The sequence below is a fragment of the Ceratotherium simum genome, chromosome 8, assembly GCF_057802395.1.
Source record: "Ceratotherium simum simum isolate JZ-2026a chromosome 8, ASM5780239v1, whole genome shotgun sequence".
NCBI classification, from domain to species: Eukaryota; Metazoa; Chordata; class Mammalia; order Perissodactyla; family Rhinocerotidae; genus Ceratotherium; species Ceratotherium simum.
The window spans coordinates 67,292,038-67,307,237 of record NC_141907.1 but is presented as its reverse complement, the minus strand read 5'-3'; the positions used below and the strand labels follow the sequence as shown (position 1 = coordinate 67,307,237).

General features: G+C 42.8%; 2 protein-coding genes across 6 annotated transcripts in view; one reads left to right on the top strand and one right to left on the bottom strand.

The window, feature by feature from the left end:
- Positions 1 to 8,911, bottom strand: part of ENOPH1 (enolase-phosphatase 1) — a 34,724-nt gene extending 25,813 nt beyond the window's left edge. Inside the window, exon 1 of the mRNA XM_004430890.3 lies at positions 8,681 to 8,911. Within this exon, the coding sequence (XP_004430947.1) occupies positions 8,681 to 8,764 (84 nt within the window). The 5' untranslated portion in view covers positions 8,765 to 8,911. The remainder of the gene's footprint in view (positions 1 to 8,680) is intronic.
- Positions 8,912 to 9,658: 747 nt separating this feature from the next.
- Positions 9,659 to 14,974, top strand: HNRNPDL (heterogeneous nuclear ribonucleoprotein D like). 5 transcript variants are annotated; one of them, XM_004430886.3, is made up of 8 exons: positions 9,659 to 10,305; positions 11,095 to 11,263; positions 11,366 to 11,527; positions 12,012 to 12,143; positions 12,296 to 12,410; positions 12,935 to 13,105; positions 13,453 to 13,545; positions 14,711 to 14,974. In XM_004430886.3, exons 1-7 carry the CDS (start codon positions 9,863 to 9,865, stop codon positions 13,521 to 13,523), a joined length of 1,263 nt encoding a protein of 420 aa, XP_004430943.1. In that variant the 5' UTR covers positions 9,659 to 9,862; the 3' UTR covers positions 13,524 to 13,545; positions 14,711 to 14,974. The 5 variants fall into 5 exon arrangements, with proteins under 5 accessions (XP_004430943.1, XP_014643322.1, XP_087290624.1 ...); XM_014787836.2 differs by lacking the exon at positions 14,711 to 14,974 and adding an exon at positions 13,919 to 14,023; XM_087434498.1 differs by lacking the exons at positions 12,296 to 12,410; positions 12,935 to 13,105 and adding an exon at positions 13,919 to 14,023.
- The last annotated feature ends 226 nt before the right edge of the window (positions 14,975 to 15,200 follow it).

The following is a 15,200-nucleotide window of genomic DNA, read 5'->3' as shown; positions in this document are numbered from 1 at the left end:
AAGGAATAAAGGGATAGAAAGTTGGAAAATCCAATTCATTCAAGTTCAGGAGTAGAAATTTTATCTCTTAGCAAACAGGAAACCACAAGGGATTTTGATGGTGCAAAGACAATCTGTTTATGTACCTGTCTTCCTTACTAGGTTCCACGAGGGTGGCGGCTTAGTCTTAAGGATTTTGCATCCTTAGCAGAGCGTGGCACATGATAGGTATTCAACCAAATGTGAGAGAAAGGAAGGAAAGACTGATTATGGAAAGATTATGCAAGTGCCATGATATGGAAGGTTCTAGAAGAGTAAGAAACCAGAAATTAAAGCCAGAGGAGCTTTCTATACACCTCTTGATATATGCAGACCCAATCGAGTGATTCTCCAAAGGCTCCTCCCTTTGTTTCAAGTTGAATCAACAAAAATCCTCTCCCGTACCACTATGGGTATATCTTCCTTTGGGAAACACTAAACAATGGGGAAAGTTGGGGGAATGTTGATCAACTCATCAACAATTACTTCTCAAGGCAGTCCTGCCATTTCAGTGCTTCCAGTGCTTCACAAGTTCTTTGAGATTAGCAGTGTTCTGGGTCTCATTTTTAACATATTTCTGGCGAGGGCCATAAGGAGCAGAGGTGGAGGTAATCAGGGTGGGAAAAAATCGAAAGCATGGCACGTTTCAACAAATGTTAGTTCTCCTTTTCCTTACTGACTCTTCACAAGAACTTTCTATCTCTACCAAACAGTCTAATACTTCCTGCATTATAATCAATGTTTCTATAGGCTTTATAATTTTCAAAAGGTTTTGCATTCCATCTCATTCAATCTTCATCACCACTTTATAAGCACAGCAGATCCTACTACCCCATCCTTGCAGATGAAAAAGCCTAAACTCAATAGACTGAATGAAGACAGGGAACGTGACTCAATTGCAGTTACTGGTGTCAGTAATAAATAGCACAGGCAGAAGGAAGTGTCTGGTTTGCTGTCCCCTGTGGGTAGTCATCTAGTGGTTTCATATTGAGGGCAGAGTGGGCATCATATACTTCTCAGTGCTGAGAACATTAGAAGTGATAATACTTATCAAATGGATGATTAACTAAAGTTGAGAGATACTATCAGATAACACAAGCTCTCTTCCTCAAAAGACCATAAAATTAACATAGCAGTTTTCATGAGAAAAAAATGTCAACTTCAACATTTCCCAATTATTTTCTTCTAAAATATATTGTTGAAATAGAACATAAAAGAGTACATTACAAGCATTGTTAAACAATCAAGATTATTTCATATATTCCAAAGAAATTTATTAAGCAAACACCAGGAAAAGCACACAAGCAGGATTCTGTTTTTAAAGGGAATCAAAATCTTTACCATTTTGAAAAATGATAATCTTGTACTTCATATAAATATTATTTATAGGATCAGGGACTTTGTGTAATTCATATTTTCTAACATAGAAAGTTTAGTTTGAGATCTTTTCTTTTCCCTTAGTCTAATTCAAAACCTTGCCAAATATCTCATTCTCTAAGGTAAAACTCCAGCCCCTAAACAGTCTTTACCAATCTCCACACCGGCACAATCCTTAAACACCAACACAATCTTTAAAAAAATACCAACCTGTCAAATCTTAAAAAAAAAAATTATAGATCTTATACACCACCATAAATGATAAATTTCAAAACAAAAGCAGAGCCATTATAAAGTCAAACTCCAATGTAGCCTAGAACCTGTAAAAGCATCTATTAATCAGAAATGTTTGTGTTGGGCTGGCCCCGTGGCTCAGCGGTTAAGTGCGCGCGCTCCGCTGCTGGCGGCCCGGGGTTCAGATCCCGGGCGCGCACCGACGCACTGCTTCTCTGGCCATGCTGAGGCCGCGTCCCACATACAGCAACTAGAAGGATGTGCAGCTATGACATACAACTATCTACTGGGGCTTTGGGGAGAAAAAATAAATAAATAAAATCTTTAAAAAAAAAAGAAATGTTTGTGTTAACCAAGCGTCGTAGGGAGAAAAATGCCCTCCACTCTCAGATGTCCATGTCCTAAACCCCAAAATCTGTGAATACCTTACTTTACATGGCAAAAGGGACTTTGCAGATATGATTAAATTAAGAATCTCAAGATGGGAGAGTATCCTTGGATTATCTGGTTGGGTCTGACAAGGGCTCTTATGAGTGAAAGAGGGAAGCAGGAGGGTCAGAGTCAAAGTCAGAAAGTGAAAGATCGATCCGAAGATGCTACACTGCTGGCTTTGAAGACAGAGGAAGGGCCCACGAGCCAGGGAACGTGGACAGCGTCTAGAAGCTGGAAAAGGCAGGGAAAAGAATTTTCTCCTAGAGTCTCCAGAAGGGACACAGCCCTGCCAATACCTTGATTTTAACTCAGTGAGACCCATTTCAGAGTTCTGACCCTCCGGAACTGTAAGATGATAAATCTGTATTGTCTTGGGCTGGCCCCGTGGCTTAGCGGTTAAGTGCGTGCGCTCCGATGCAGGCGGCCCAGGTTCGGATCCCGGGCGCGCACAGACGCACTGCTTCTCCGGCCATGCTGAGGCCGCGTCCCACATACAGCAACTAGAAGAGTGTGGAACTATGACATACAACTATCTACTGTGGCTTTGGGGGAAAAATAAATAAATAAATAAAATTATTTAAAAAAAAAATCTGTATTGTCTTAAACCACTAAGTTTGTGGTAATTTGTTACAGCAACTATAGGAAACTAATACAACAGGTTTAGCAAGGCACTACTTACTTACCTTATCCGCCAGGATACCCACAGGCTTACTACGTAGGTGTCTATTGTACACGCATATTCAATTACATAAACATTTAATTGTACTATCTAGTTAGCCCTGCAAATACACATAACTCCTTTCTTTTTCTAACATTCTATTTGTCCTTTAAGATGCGTTTGTTTTACAGTTCAGTTCTGGGAGATGATTTGCAAAAGCTGGGGAAGTGGCCACTTGCTTAATGCTTTGGTGTCTACCAGGCTTATTTCATTGAGCTACCAGGCTTGCTCTCTTTTGTATACAGCCTTACTCATCCATAATTTACTTGACCCCTGAGAAGTTTTGGTTCCTGTTAATGATGACAGACTTCCTCTAATTCATCTCTACCCCCTTGCTTGGTCTGCTTTATCACCTCAAATGAGCCATTAGAAAAGAGCAGTGCTAACAGGCCTAGGAATAGGTAGAACTTTCAAATTTGTATACAACCTAAACACTCCAAGTGTGCTCTGTGCACCAGCAGCCATCAGCATCACCTAGGAACCTGTTAGAAAACCAGCATCAAGTCCCATTCCAGATCTTCTGAATCAGAAACTACATTTTAGCAAGATCCTTAGATGATTTGTATACATACTAAAGTCTGAGAAGCACAGATGTAAAACGGTAGCCACCATGGCCCACTTAATATATTCTAGGGACAAATATCCTAATCAGGTTCATACTTTTGGTTAATAGAAGCTTCTTAATTATTATAAAGATTTTATTTTCAAACATGAAAAGTTTTCCTAAGGCATAAATGAAAAACATGCCCCCCACCCACTACTCCTTGACAAGATTTAATGGGATGGTGGATGAAATACTGATGTAAGCATACTCATTCATTTTATAAAGTTCTTTCAAGGGCTAAGCATTCATTAAATGTTCACAGTAGCCTTATGAAGTCGATATCTCCAAAGTACAGCTGAGGAAATATGTACCTAGACTCAGAGATATTAACTAACTTGCCATAAACCATACAGGGAGGAGCCAGAATGCTAATCCAGACCTGCACAGTCTCCAAACCCATCCTTCTAAATACTACTCCATGCAGTCAATCCTCATATTTGCAGACTCTGTATTTGCAAATTCTCCTACTCACTAAGATTTATTTGTAACCCCAAAATCAATACTCACTGCACTTCCCTGATCATTCAAGGACAGGTATATGTGCAGAGTGGCAAAAATTTTGAAACACCAGATGTACACATTCCCAGCACAAGGTGACGCTTTCCCTTCTTATTTCACCTCATATTTTAAACAAATGTTCTTTTCAGAGTCTATTTAGTGCCATATTTTTTGCATTCTGTGCTTTTCACTGGTGATTTTGCAGTTTAAAACAGCCCCCAGGCAAAGTGCTGAAGCGCTGTCTGGTGTTACTAAGCACAAGAAAGCTACGATGTGCCTTACGGAGAAAATATACGTGTTAGACAAGCTTCGTTACAGAGTGAATTACAGTGCCACTGACCATGAGTTCAACGTTAATCACTCAACAATATATATTAAATAAGGTAAAGAGAAAGACACATAAAACAAGGTTATATGTTGATCAGTTCACAAAAATGTTGTGACCAGAGGCTCACAGGAACCTAACCATGTATTTTCTCTAGGGGCAATGATTCAGTATTTGCTAATACAGTGTTCTCAGTGACTTCATAAAACATAACTACCGCAACTGTTGTTACATGTACAAATTTGACATGTAACAACAGGAAAGCCACCAAATTAAAGAGCATTTTCAGGAACAAGAGATCATTTTCCCCAAACTCAGAAACAACAGTTGAAGGTTCCTGACAGGATAACCACAGGGACTGGTGATGGTGTTATTTCATAAGCTTACAGACTAAAAACATTAGAAGAGTACAACGCACCAAATCAGAAAATGAATATTACATCACCGCGGACAAAGATCAAGTGGTGGCTCCATGGGTGCATATACCCCAGGGGCACACAAGATTCAACAGGGTAAGGGAAGAGAATATAACAACGTTTATTTATACTTACTATTTTAATCTCATCTTTAAATTCCAATTTATAACAATAATAGTACAATAATACGTGTACACAATTTATAAATTTTATTGGTAGTGCCTGCTCCAACTCTGCTGATGGTGTATACGAGCAAAAAATGTTGGGAGATCACCACTGTAGAGGATCAGAGTCAGTACCTGAGAAGAAAACAAACTCCAGAGGCACGTTTCCTGCACTGAGGGGCAGGGCTGGTGGCTTTGAGCACTCAGAGGGACTGGGAACATCTAAGGAAACCTGGGTTCTACTGCTGCTCTGCCCCCAACAAGCTGTGATGATGCTCATACAGGACATCCCTCCAGGCATCAACTGACTCATATGAGCAATTAATTAGCTGGCTGCAACATTCACTAGATGATCCTAGCTAGGAGCCCTTCCTGCTCTAGAAATCTGACAAATCTCTGACTCAGAGAAAATAAGACATAATAGCTGGTAAGTAAAACCATTGTTTGTTGTTGTCTGGAGCCTAAGGGCTGAGGCATGATAGAACAACAGGCTGTCCAGGGAACACTACTTCCCAGACTAGGAAGATTCTATGGAATCCCATAAGATATCCCGGACCATTAGTGTATCTTACATAGTAAGGCTGCATCATACACACATACAACTTTAAGTGCTTAGTAAAAAAAAAGAGGAAGGGGAAAAATAACCATAACCAGCGCTGGCATCTGTCTGCCATTCCACTCAGTGAGGGTGTTCTATTCCCTGGGACAGTCTCAGTTCCCCAGTGTCTCTTACAGTGTGAGTGGCTCAGTGTGAGGCTAACGTCTGACACACATATTTCTCATTTACATCACCTAATCTCAAACCAACTACTTCCTCTGGCGCTCAAGGGAAGCAGCAGGGATACGTTTCAACCCTAAAGGAAAAAGGGCTGTACATGACTTACTGAAAGATGGAAATTAGTCTCCAAGGAGGACTGACTTCCTCAGGGTATTTCAGGGGCAATTTTTGACAATGCTCTATTTTCACAGTATATACTGACTGCAGAAACAAATCCCCAAATAAAGTAAGACTCAACTAAAGTTATTCTGGTTCCCAGGGTTCACTCCTAAACCTATCACCAAGAGGTAGTGTAAACTGAAATTTGTTACCATATACTTTTACGGTACTTCATAGTGATTAAAGTTCTCTAGTATCAACTGTGTCATTTAACACACACAGCAGCCAAGCAAAGATGACGAACAAGCACTGTAGTTCCCATTTCAGAGGTCGAATGCAATAACGTAAAGAGTAAGAGTTTTTTGAGTCAGACAATTTGGGTTCAAATCCCAGGCATATTGTTCAATTTTCCAGAGCCTTAGTTTCCTATCAATAAAATGCAGACAGTGCACACACCTCACAGAGTTTTTGACAATGAGTCAAGTATACAAGTAGCATGCATACAGTCCCAATGTTTGTTTCCTTTCATCATTCCACAAGAATTAGGGCTACATGTTCCAACACCTAATGTGACTAATAAAGCCCAAAGTAGAACAAACATCTCACAATTCCCAGCTCCATGCTCAGAGGTTCAAGGATGCAATCTCTTTAAGAGGTGTTCAATCTATACAGAAATTGATACATAATAATGTACACCTGAAATTACACAATGTTATAGACCAATATGACCTAAATAAAATAACTGGAAAAAAAATTTAAAGACCAAAAAAAAAAAAAAAGGTGTTCAAAAGGTCAGTCCTTGAAATACTCTGCTTGAAGTTTTTTTGTTCAAGCAAATTTGTGAAATGCCATTCTCTTCAAGACATATGTGTGTATGATATAAAGGCTCTGAAAAGTCATGCAATAAAGAAACCTAGTTGAACATGTATAGCCTAACATTTCCCAAAAGTGCATTTAATAAAGGAATCTTTTTTGCAAAATTACTGTAAACACCCACACAGATCTAATGTTCTTCTGAATACACTTTTACAAACATCAGTTTTGATATATTAATGTGTAACAAATTAATGAGTATTCTAATAAATAATTAATATTAATAAAATAACAATACATTATAGGACAAGGCATAAGAAACCATCCTTTAAACAAGATCCCCAAATCATTTTTTTGCAGTCTGCCTTTAATTTGCCTATAGACTAGTGTCAAGCTCAAAAAAATCTATTTAGGCCATTAGGGCATTTTTACCCTCAGAAAGACCTCAGAATAAGTCTGCCATAAACAAAGATTCCAAGAAGTGGCTCATACTTTCATCTGGCAGAAGACACAGTGGGGGGGGAAGGTGGTAGAGGCACCTTGTATGTTTTAACAAAATTGATTTGCATGAGGTATCTTATTCCCTAAATCAACTTTCCAAGAATGGTATATATCATATGCCACAATACTCTCTCTCCTGTCATTACCCCTGGTCTCCTGATGACAACGGAAAGCAAGAGAAAGCCAAAATAGAGACAGTGAGCTGTAAACTATAAACCACAAAGATGAGAAATCCTTTTTTCTCTGAAAACTCCAAGAAAGCGGTTATTCTGCCACAATCAACAAGAAAAAGAACGTCAACTCAATTACCAGCATTTGGGCGATCCTGAATTTTTCTGCAGAGGCATCCGGTGTGATTAAAAACTTGGAAAAAAAAATGCCAAACTAGATTTCTTAAGAATCTGTGCTAAGATGTCAAGGTATTATGATTCTTCTAAAAACTTTGCAAGTGGTTGATATATTGGAGTCCTAAAAGTGTACACCGATTTTATATTATCACCCACATCAAGACAATCATTCTTCACAGGTAATTTTTTGAAATAAAACTAAATTTAAAAAATTTATGCGCCGGCCCGGTGGCTTAGCGGTTAAGTGCATGCGCTCCGCTGCTGGCGGGCCGGTTCGGATCTCAGATGCGCACCAACGCACCGCTTCTCTGGCCATGCTGAGGCCGCGTCCCACATACAGCAACTAGAAGGATGTGCAGCTATGACCTACAACTATCTACTGGGGCTTTGGGGAAAACATAAATAAATAAAATTATTAAAAAAAAATTTATAACTTAAAACTTACCAGTTTGTTGGAAGATGGGTTTTTCCTACTCTGTAAATCATATCTCGACTATTATTGCACGTAAGCCCTTCCAGTTAACGCTTTCATCTTAAACCTCTAGAAGTTAAATAAAAAGACGACTAGGCCCAGAGAATTCTTTAAAAAAATTATACTAATATTTGATATTTACGTATTCTGACGGACGAATAGAATATGTATAAAAAAGAAACCTGATATAGCGCAAAGTTGTGAGCTTGTGAATCAGGTGTAGACAAATGTTGGTTAACAGTGACACTCTAGGAGGAAGGTTTTGAGTAAGACCTTCAAGCTTCCGTGGTTTTCTGAGGAAAATGAACGAAATCTAAACGTGTTTGTTCTACAGCTTAATAAATCAGCTCTGGGTTCCACCTAGTCCAGTAACATACAGGGTGCAGTTCTGCCACTAGCAGCAGGAGTGGGAAGGGACGAAGAGCAACCATTATCGCCCAAGATACCAGGGCTACCAGAAAACTCATTTTGACACTTCAGTCTTTCCCTTTTGCGGGACTGGAGCCTCCAGGACCACGAAATCGTGGCCGCCGCCTCGCCAGGCCCCACTCTGCACAAAGCGGGCGCTCACCTGGCCGGCGGGGGCGCCCACGCCGCGTCACCCCGCCCAGGCGGAGCCACCGTCCTCCGCCCTTTCAGGCCACCACCTCCATCCCTTCCCATCCATCTGTATCTAACCAAGGGCAGTGTAAAGTTGGTGCAGTGAGAAAAGCGTCCCCGCATCCCGCCGCAGCCCTTCGGCTTCCTCCCATCCCACTGCGGGTGCAAAGCCACACCGCCTCTCCAACGCCTTGAGTCTCCAGTGCAAGGTCTGCAATACTTAAGAACAAATTTTTAATTATTTTTAAGCACAGGTAAGTTCCCCGCTCCCTTCCGCCCCTCACCTTCACGAAAGCAATCGGGGTTGTGGTACCTTCGATATCTAACAGGATCACAGTGACTTCGGCAGGCACCGAAAGCACGACCATTTCCCTACCGGATGCTACCACTGGAATCGGCCTACTGATAGGGAGGGCGGAGGGCGGCGCCGGCTGCGCCCCAGCACCTGCCCGGGCCTCCGACAGCCCGCAACAATCTCGGAGCCGGAAACCGCGCGCGACCCGAAGCGCGAGGGGTAGAGGCCACCTCCGCGCCCCTAGAAGTGGAGAGGGCGGCGGCACGGGGGCCGTGAACTCGCGAGCTGCCAGGGCAGGAGGCCGAGACCACGTGGGCAGGGAAAGGGGGCGGACCTCGCAACGTTCCGAGGGGGTGGGGGACGGCAGAGGCGCCGACGCCGATTGGCCGCCAGAGGGCCTCGAACCCGATCCGTCAAAATGGGCCTCGCGTGGGCGGGAACAAAGAAGCGAACGCGGGAGCCGGGTGCGCGGGCGCGCGCTCTCCGCAGACTGGTTGAGCGAGCGGGAGAGGCCCGGGGCACGTGCAGACTGGAGGCCCGCGAGTGGCGCGCCGGGGATGTGAGTGCCCCTTGCCCTCTACGGCACCTAGCCCCCTCCCCGCCCACTGCCTCTGCTTTTGCATATTTACAGTAATCTGACCGGGCCCGCGCCCCTCCTCCCGGCCTCTGCCAGCAAAAGAGGCCGCGCCGCTCCCGGTTCCGGCTCATCGGCAAGGGAGGCCCGCCGCGCCCCCTCAGCCCGCGCGCCGGTGGCCGTAGCGGAAGAGGCACTCGGGCCGCGCCGCTGCCCTGAGGGGCCCCGCGCTCCCGCTTCCTGTTCGGCTGGTTCCAGCCAGCTCGAAGACAAAACACGCGTGCGCGCGGCGGGCGCCGGGCGCAGTCCGCCTTTTTCCGGAGCAGCCCGGCCACGGTGCTAATCGCTAGCAGCCGCCGCCGCAGCAGCTCCGCACTGGGGGACCGAGGGCGGAAAAAGGCGGGGTTGACGGCTCTTTCCTAGGAGTGGGCTGGACCGGACGCCAGAGACAAAGGCTCTCAAGGCAAGAGGGACTGTGGCCCTGTGACGGCGCTGCTCGGGATTTTGGACTCCAGGACTTTTCGCCCCTTCGTTTTTCTCTTCTGACGCTTCTCTCATCCCAAGCCCGCGTCCCCTCTCCTCACCGGGAGGGCCGCGATGGAGGTCCCGCCCCGGCTTTCCCATGTGCCGCCGCCATTGTTCCCCTCCGCTCCCGCTACTTTAGCCTCCCGCAGCCTCTCCCATTGGCGGCCGCGGGCGCCGCGGCAGCTCGCCCCGCTCCTCCCGTCGCTCGCTCCCAGCTCCGCCCGGCAGGGGGCGCGCCGAGCCCAGCGCCACGTCACCGCCCAGCAGCCCTCCCGATTGGCGGGCGGGGCGGCTATAAAGGGAGGTCGCAGGCGGCGCCCGGATCTCTTCCGCCGCCATTTTAAATCCAGCTCCATACAACGCGCCGCCGCTGCTGCTGCCGCGACTCGGACTGCGCGCCAGCACCCCCCGACCGACAACTCCGCCGCCATGGAGGACATGAACGAGTACAGCAACATAGAGGAATTCGCAGAGGGATCCAAGATCAACGCGAGCAAGAATCAGCAGGATGACGGGTACCACACGCCTTTCCCTTTTCCCCAGCGCGCCGCACGCGCGTTTCGTCCGTCGGGAGCCGCGCGCTGCCCCCATTCTTGCCTCGGGTCCATTCCCCGCGTGCCCGCTGGGCCTCCCTGGCTTGGAGGGAAGAGGAGAGTAGGAGACGGAGGGGGTGACTGGGGAGGCCCCGGAAGGTGGGGGAAGGGCGGAGGGGTTGGAGGAGGAGGGCGGCGGTGTGTGTGTCCCCAGTGCGCAGGCGCCGCGTGGGGCCCGAGGGGGAGGGGCCGCCCTCGCTGCGCCACATGCTGCAGCCGCCGCCGCCTCTTCATTGTGTCTCTGTTGGGGTTCTGCGCAGTGTTTCTGGGGACCGTTTGAAGAAGTTTTGGCGTGGGAACCAGTAGACCAGTGGTTCCCAGATCCCCCGAACGCCCTCTCATGAATTCTTTAGGTGGAACCTTGGCTTGACAGCTGAGGAAGAGGGTGGAACTAAATTGTGAGGGATCAGTTAGGAAGTTGGATTTTCTAACCTAAAGTTATCTTGAACGTATTTTGTTGGCCTCGTTTAAACTTTGCATTATGCGGTGTGGAGAGCTAACTGTCCACTGTGTTGAATAAGTGACCTTGATGGAATTTGGGGATTTTTGTGGTCTGTTCGTGTGTATCTGTAAGCGTGGATTACATCATTTGTACATAGGGGTAACTTTCCCTGTACTTAACTTCGTAGTTAAACGTAATTAATCCCAGAACTGAAGTAATTGTTGGAGCTACTGCTAACCTTTTAAAAAAAAACAAACTTTTATTTCTAGTAAAATGTTTATTGGAGGCTTGAGCTGGGATACAAGCAAGAAAGATCTGACAGAGTATTTGTCTCGATTTGGGGAAGTTGTAGACTGCACGATTAAAACAGATCCAGTGACAGGAAGATCAAGAGGATTTGGATTTGTGCTTTTCAAAGATGCCTCTAGTGTTGATAAGGTAGGAATGTGTTTCGCGTCGTGCTGCTTTTGTGTGACTTTTGCGTGTTGTTCGGGGGCTTGGTTGTGCCTTGTTGTCAGATTAAATAAATCTGTTTTCTAGGTTTTGGAACTGAAAGAACACAAACTGGATGGCAAATTGATAGACCCCAAAAGGGCCAAAGCTTTAAAAGGGAAGGAACCCCCCAAAAAGGTTTTTGTGGGTGGATTGAGCCCAGATACTTCAGAAGAACAAATTAAAGAATATTTTGGAGCCTTTGGAGAGGTGCGCTGTGATTATGTTTACATGTATTTTATATTTGCTGTGTTTATATAATATTCATCCTTGGCCCACTTCTTACAGAACAAATTCACATGTGAGAGGAGGATGGGATTAAAGTACAGCTCAGATCCCTTCCAGTCACCATATTTTAATCACTGCTTTCTGTGCTATAATGGAAACCAATATCTAATTTATTTTGGCCAAAACATGGATGCTTTGGTATGGTCAGTGTTTGGACTTATTAACTATTGGCATCTGTTGGGTATGAATGATACTAAGTAAAGGAAGTTTTGCTCTCCCCTGTAAATGCTTCACAGTTAAATCACTGTAGTTTGATATTGATAATAAGGCAGTAGTCTCTCTGTAGGAGTCATCTGATTAGAATAACATGTTATATTGAAGCTGGAAAAGGACCTGTGGCATTCCAAGATCTTTTGGTAGCTTTTTACCATTACTGGATGATCTTGAGTGTGCATCTTGATTTCAGATTGAAAATATTGAACTTCCCATGGATACAAAAACAAATGAAAGAAGAGGATTTTGTTTTATCACATATACAGACGAAGAGCCAGTAAAGAAATTGTTAGAAAGCAGATATCATCAAATTGGTTCTGGGAAGGTAAAGCCATTTTAATTATGTTAAGTGAAAAGTTTAAGGAGTTGTGTGTGTGCGTGTGAGAAATTCTCAGTCTGTCTTGATTAGAATAAAATGGCTTAACATAGAATTTCGGTAACAATTCTATTTGTTTGCTTTTTAAAACTTGTTCATAGTGTGAAATCAAAGTTGCACAACCCAAAGAGGTATATAGGCAGCAACAGCAACAACAGAAAGGAGGAAGAGGTGCTGCAGCTGGTGGACGAGGTGGTACTAGGGGTCGTGGCCGAGGTGAGACTTAATTCTTGGGAAATGACTCTGGTTTAACTTAGAAATTGCTAAATATGAATAAGCCCAAAGAAAGGAAATCCAAATTTAAACTTCCAGCATGGAAAATGCTCAGCTTAGTGGGTGGGGTTTTGTTTTTAATGAGTTTACTGGTTTCACCTCTTCAAAGAATGGCCACTCTGACAGTGTCATCACTGATGGGAAAAGAATACCATTAAATGTAGTTTAAACTACATGATACACCATGGCATGATAGGTTTTTTTGGGCAGGAGTCCTTGTTTTAAAGCCAGTCTGTCTTCATCTTTGTCTTGATTTTCCATTAAATTTAGGAAGCTTGATACTGGCACAGTTGGACTTTCTGCCCCCTATTTTATGACAACCGGAAAGATCTTTCCTCAAGCAGATAGTATTATGGAAGTCCATTCTGCCTTTTAAGATTTGCAGAGTGAGGGACAGGAACGCATCATTTTATGTTAGGATTGGGGGTCAGAAGTTGTTTCCTAACAATCATTGTGCATTGTTTCAGGTCAGGGCCAAAACTGGAACCAAGGATTTAATAACTATTATGATCAAGGATATGGAAATTACAATAGTGCCTATGGTGGTGATCAAAACTATAGTGGCTATGGCGGCTATGATTATACTGGGTATAACTATGGGAACTATGGATATGGACAGGGATATGCAGACTACAGTGGTAAGAATATTTAACTTAATTTCATAAACCCAATGGTATTAAAATTCAGTGTTAAAGTACAGTCCCATTCTGAAATTGTGTGTGTGTATGGGTTTTCCATTTATTCAAGTGTTTGGAGTTACGTTTTTGAGGCATCTGATGGTCATAGGATGGTTATATTAATACAGAGTCTTTGTTACATATGTTCTAGAATATATGATAAATGACTGTAATGGCTGTCAAAGTATCTGATTATTTTAATACTTATTTGGCATGCAGAGTTTACATATTTAATACTTTTTAAATATACTTATAATGAATATTTCATAGACACTATCTTAATATAAATTTTTGTCTTTTCAAAATAGGCCAACAGAGCACTTACGGCAAGGCGTCTCGAGGGGGTGGCAATCACCAAAACAATTACCAGCCATACTAAAGGAGGACATTGGAGAAAACAGGTGTGTATAAGAATACAAGAAAGCAGTAGAAATGTCTAATTTAATTTAAAGATCAATAGACAAATGAAAAATAAGTAAAAACAAAATATTATGTAGCCTGTTTTTACTAAATTGTTAATTTTTTAATTGCTTTATGAGCCTGTTTTGCCTAAAGTGTCTATAGATCTTTAACTTTAAAGTCTTATCTCACTTTCTTTAGTATTACAGAAAAACTTAAAAGTTTTTCTGTTTGCTTTGTGTACCAGGTGGTCTAGAGGAATAATTAAACTTTTTTAGAACTATTAACAGGTAAAGTACTGAAATGGGTACAACTTAAGGAAAACAAGAATGTTGTCTTCTAACTCTGACATTATACCTTGTTTGTACCCGCCAGCGGGAACTTCATTGCAGGCCGTGTGTCACCCTGACCACGTCTATCTCTGGGGGTCGCACGTTGCGGGCAGAGCGCAAGGCATACACCAGAAAACGCTGTCCTGTGGTATGGTCTCTTCCAACTTCATGTACCAGCGTAAAGATTAAAGTGGAAAACTTCAGACTTTGGCTTCTTTTTTAATCTTTTTGAAGATTAAGTGTCTAAACTTAACTTAAATGGTTTTTTACAGGAGTTAAAGTACATAAATGCCTTTTTACAGCTTAATCATTTTGGTCTTCTGTTTAGTGTTGTATTTCAATTGTGGAGCCTCATTTTAAGTGTTCATTCTTTAAGATTTAATGCTTGCTTTTTCTTTTTATAGCTAATAGTGAAATCTACAAACCAAAACAAGAACTTTAAAATCTGGGATATAAATTAAAGATCATATGCACACAACAATTCGTTTTCTTGTAATATAATAAGCTTATTAGAAATTCATGTTTGTAATAGCATTTTACTTGGCTTACTAGAGATGCTTCTAGTAGACCTTAATCTAGCACAGTTCAACCTGTGAATATGGGAAGATTGCATTCCCAGGTTCTTTTCTAAATAGATTTAAATTTAATATCATTTGGGAACTCCAGGGTGAATTTATTAATTACCCAAACTGTATTTTGCCAATGAATATGCATGTGATCTTTAATTATTGAAGAAAAGAATAAAGTGAGGACTTAAAACAATTCATGAAAGTGGACCTTTGAAAGCTTGTCAAGAGTTGCACAAATCTAATTGCTAATTTGTTTTTGTTTTTAGGAGGAGATTGCTAAAGTAACCCATCTTGCAGGACGACATTGAAGATTGGTCTTCTGTTGATCTAAGATGATTATTTTGTAAAAGACTTTCTAGTGTACAAGACACAAGTGTGTCCAACTGTATATAGCTGCCAATTAGTTTTCTTTGTTTTTACTTTGTCCTTTGCTATCTGTGTTATGACTCAATGTGGATTTGTGTTTATACAAATTTTATTTGTATGATTTCATGTTAAACCTCAAATAAATGCTTCCTTATGTGATTGTTTTTTTGTGTCAGGTACTAAATAGCTATGTAAAAGTGTAATTTTAAATAAGCAATAATTAAGGCACAGTTTATTTTGTAGGGACTGTTCGTCCATAGGGAGAAACTGTGGTCCTTTATGAATAGCCAGCTACAGTGTCACCCTGTTCCCCATTTTTGTTAGATGTATTCTGTGCTCTAAGGCTCCATTTCCCTGTTAACTGTCACTGAGACTTCCATTACACCTTTG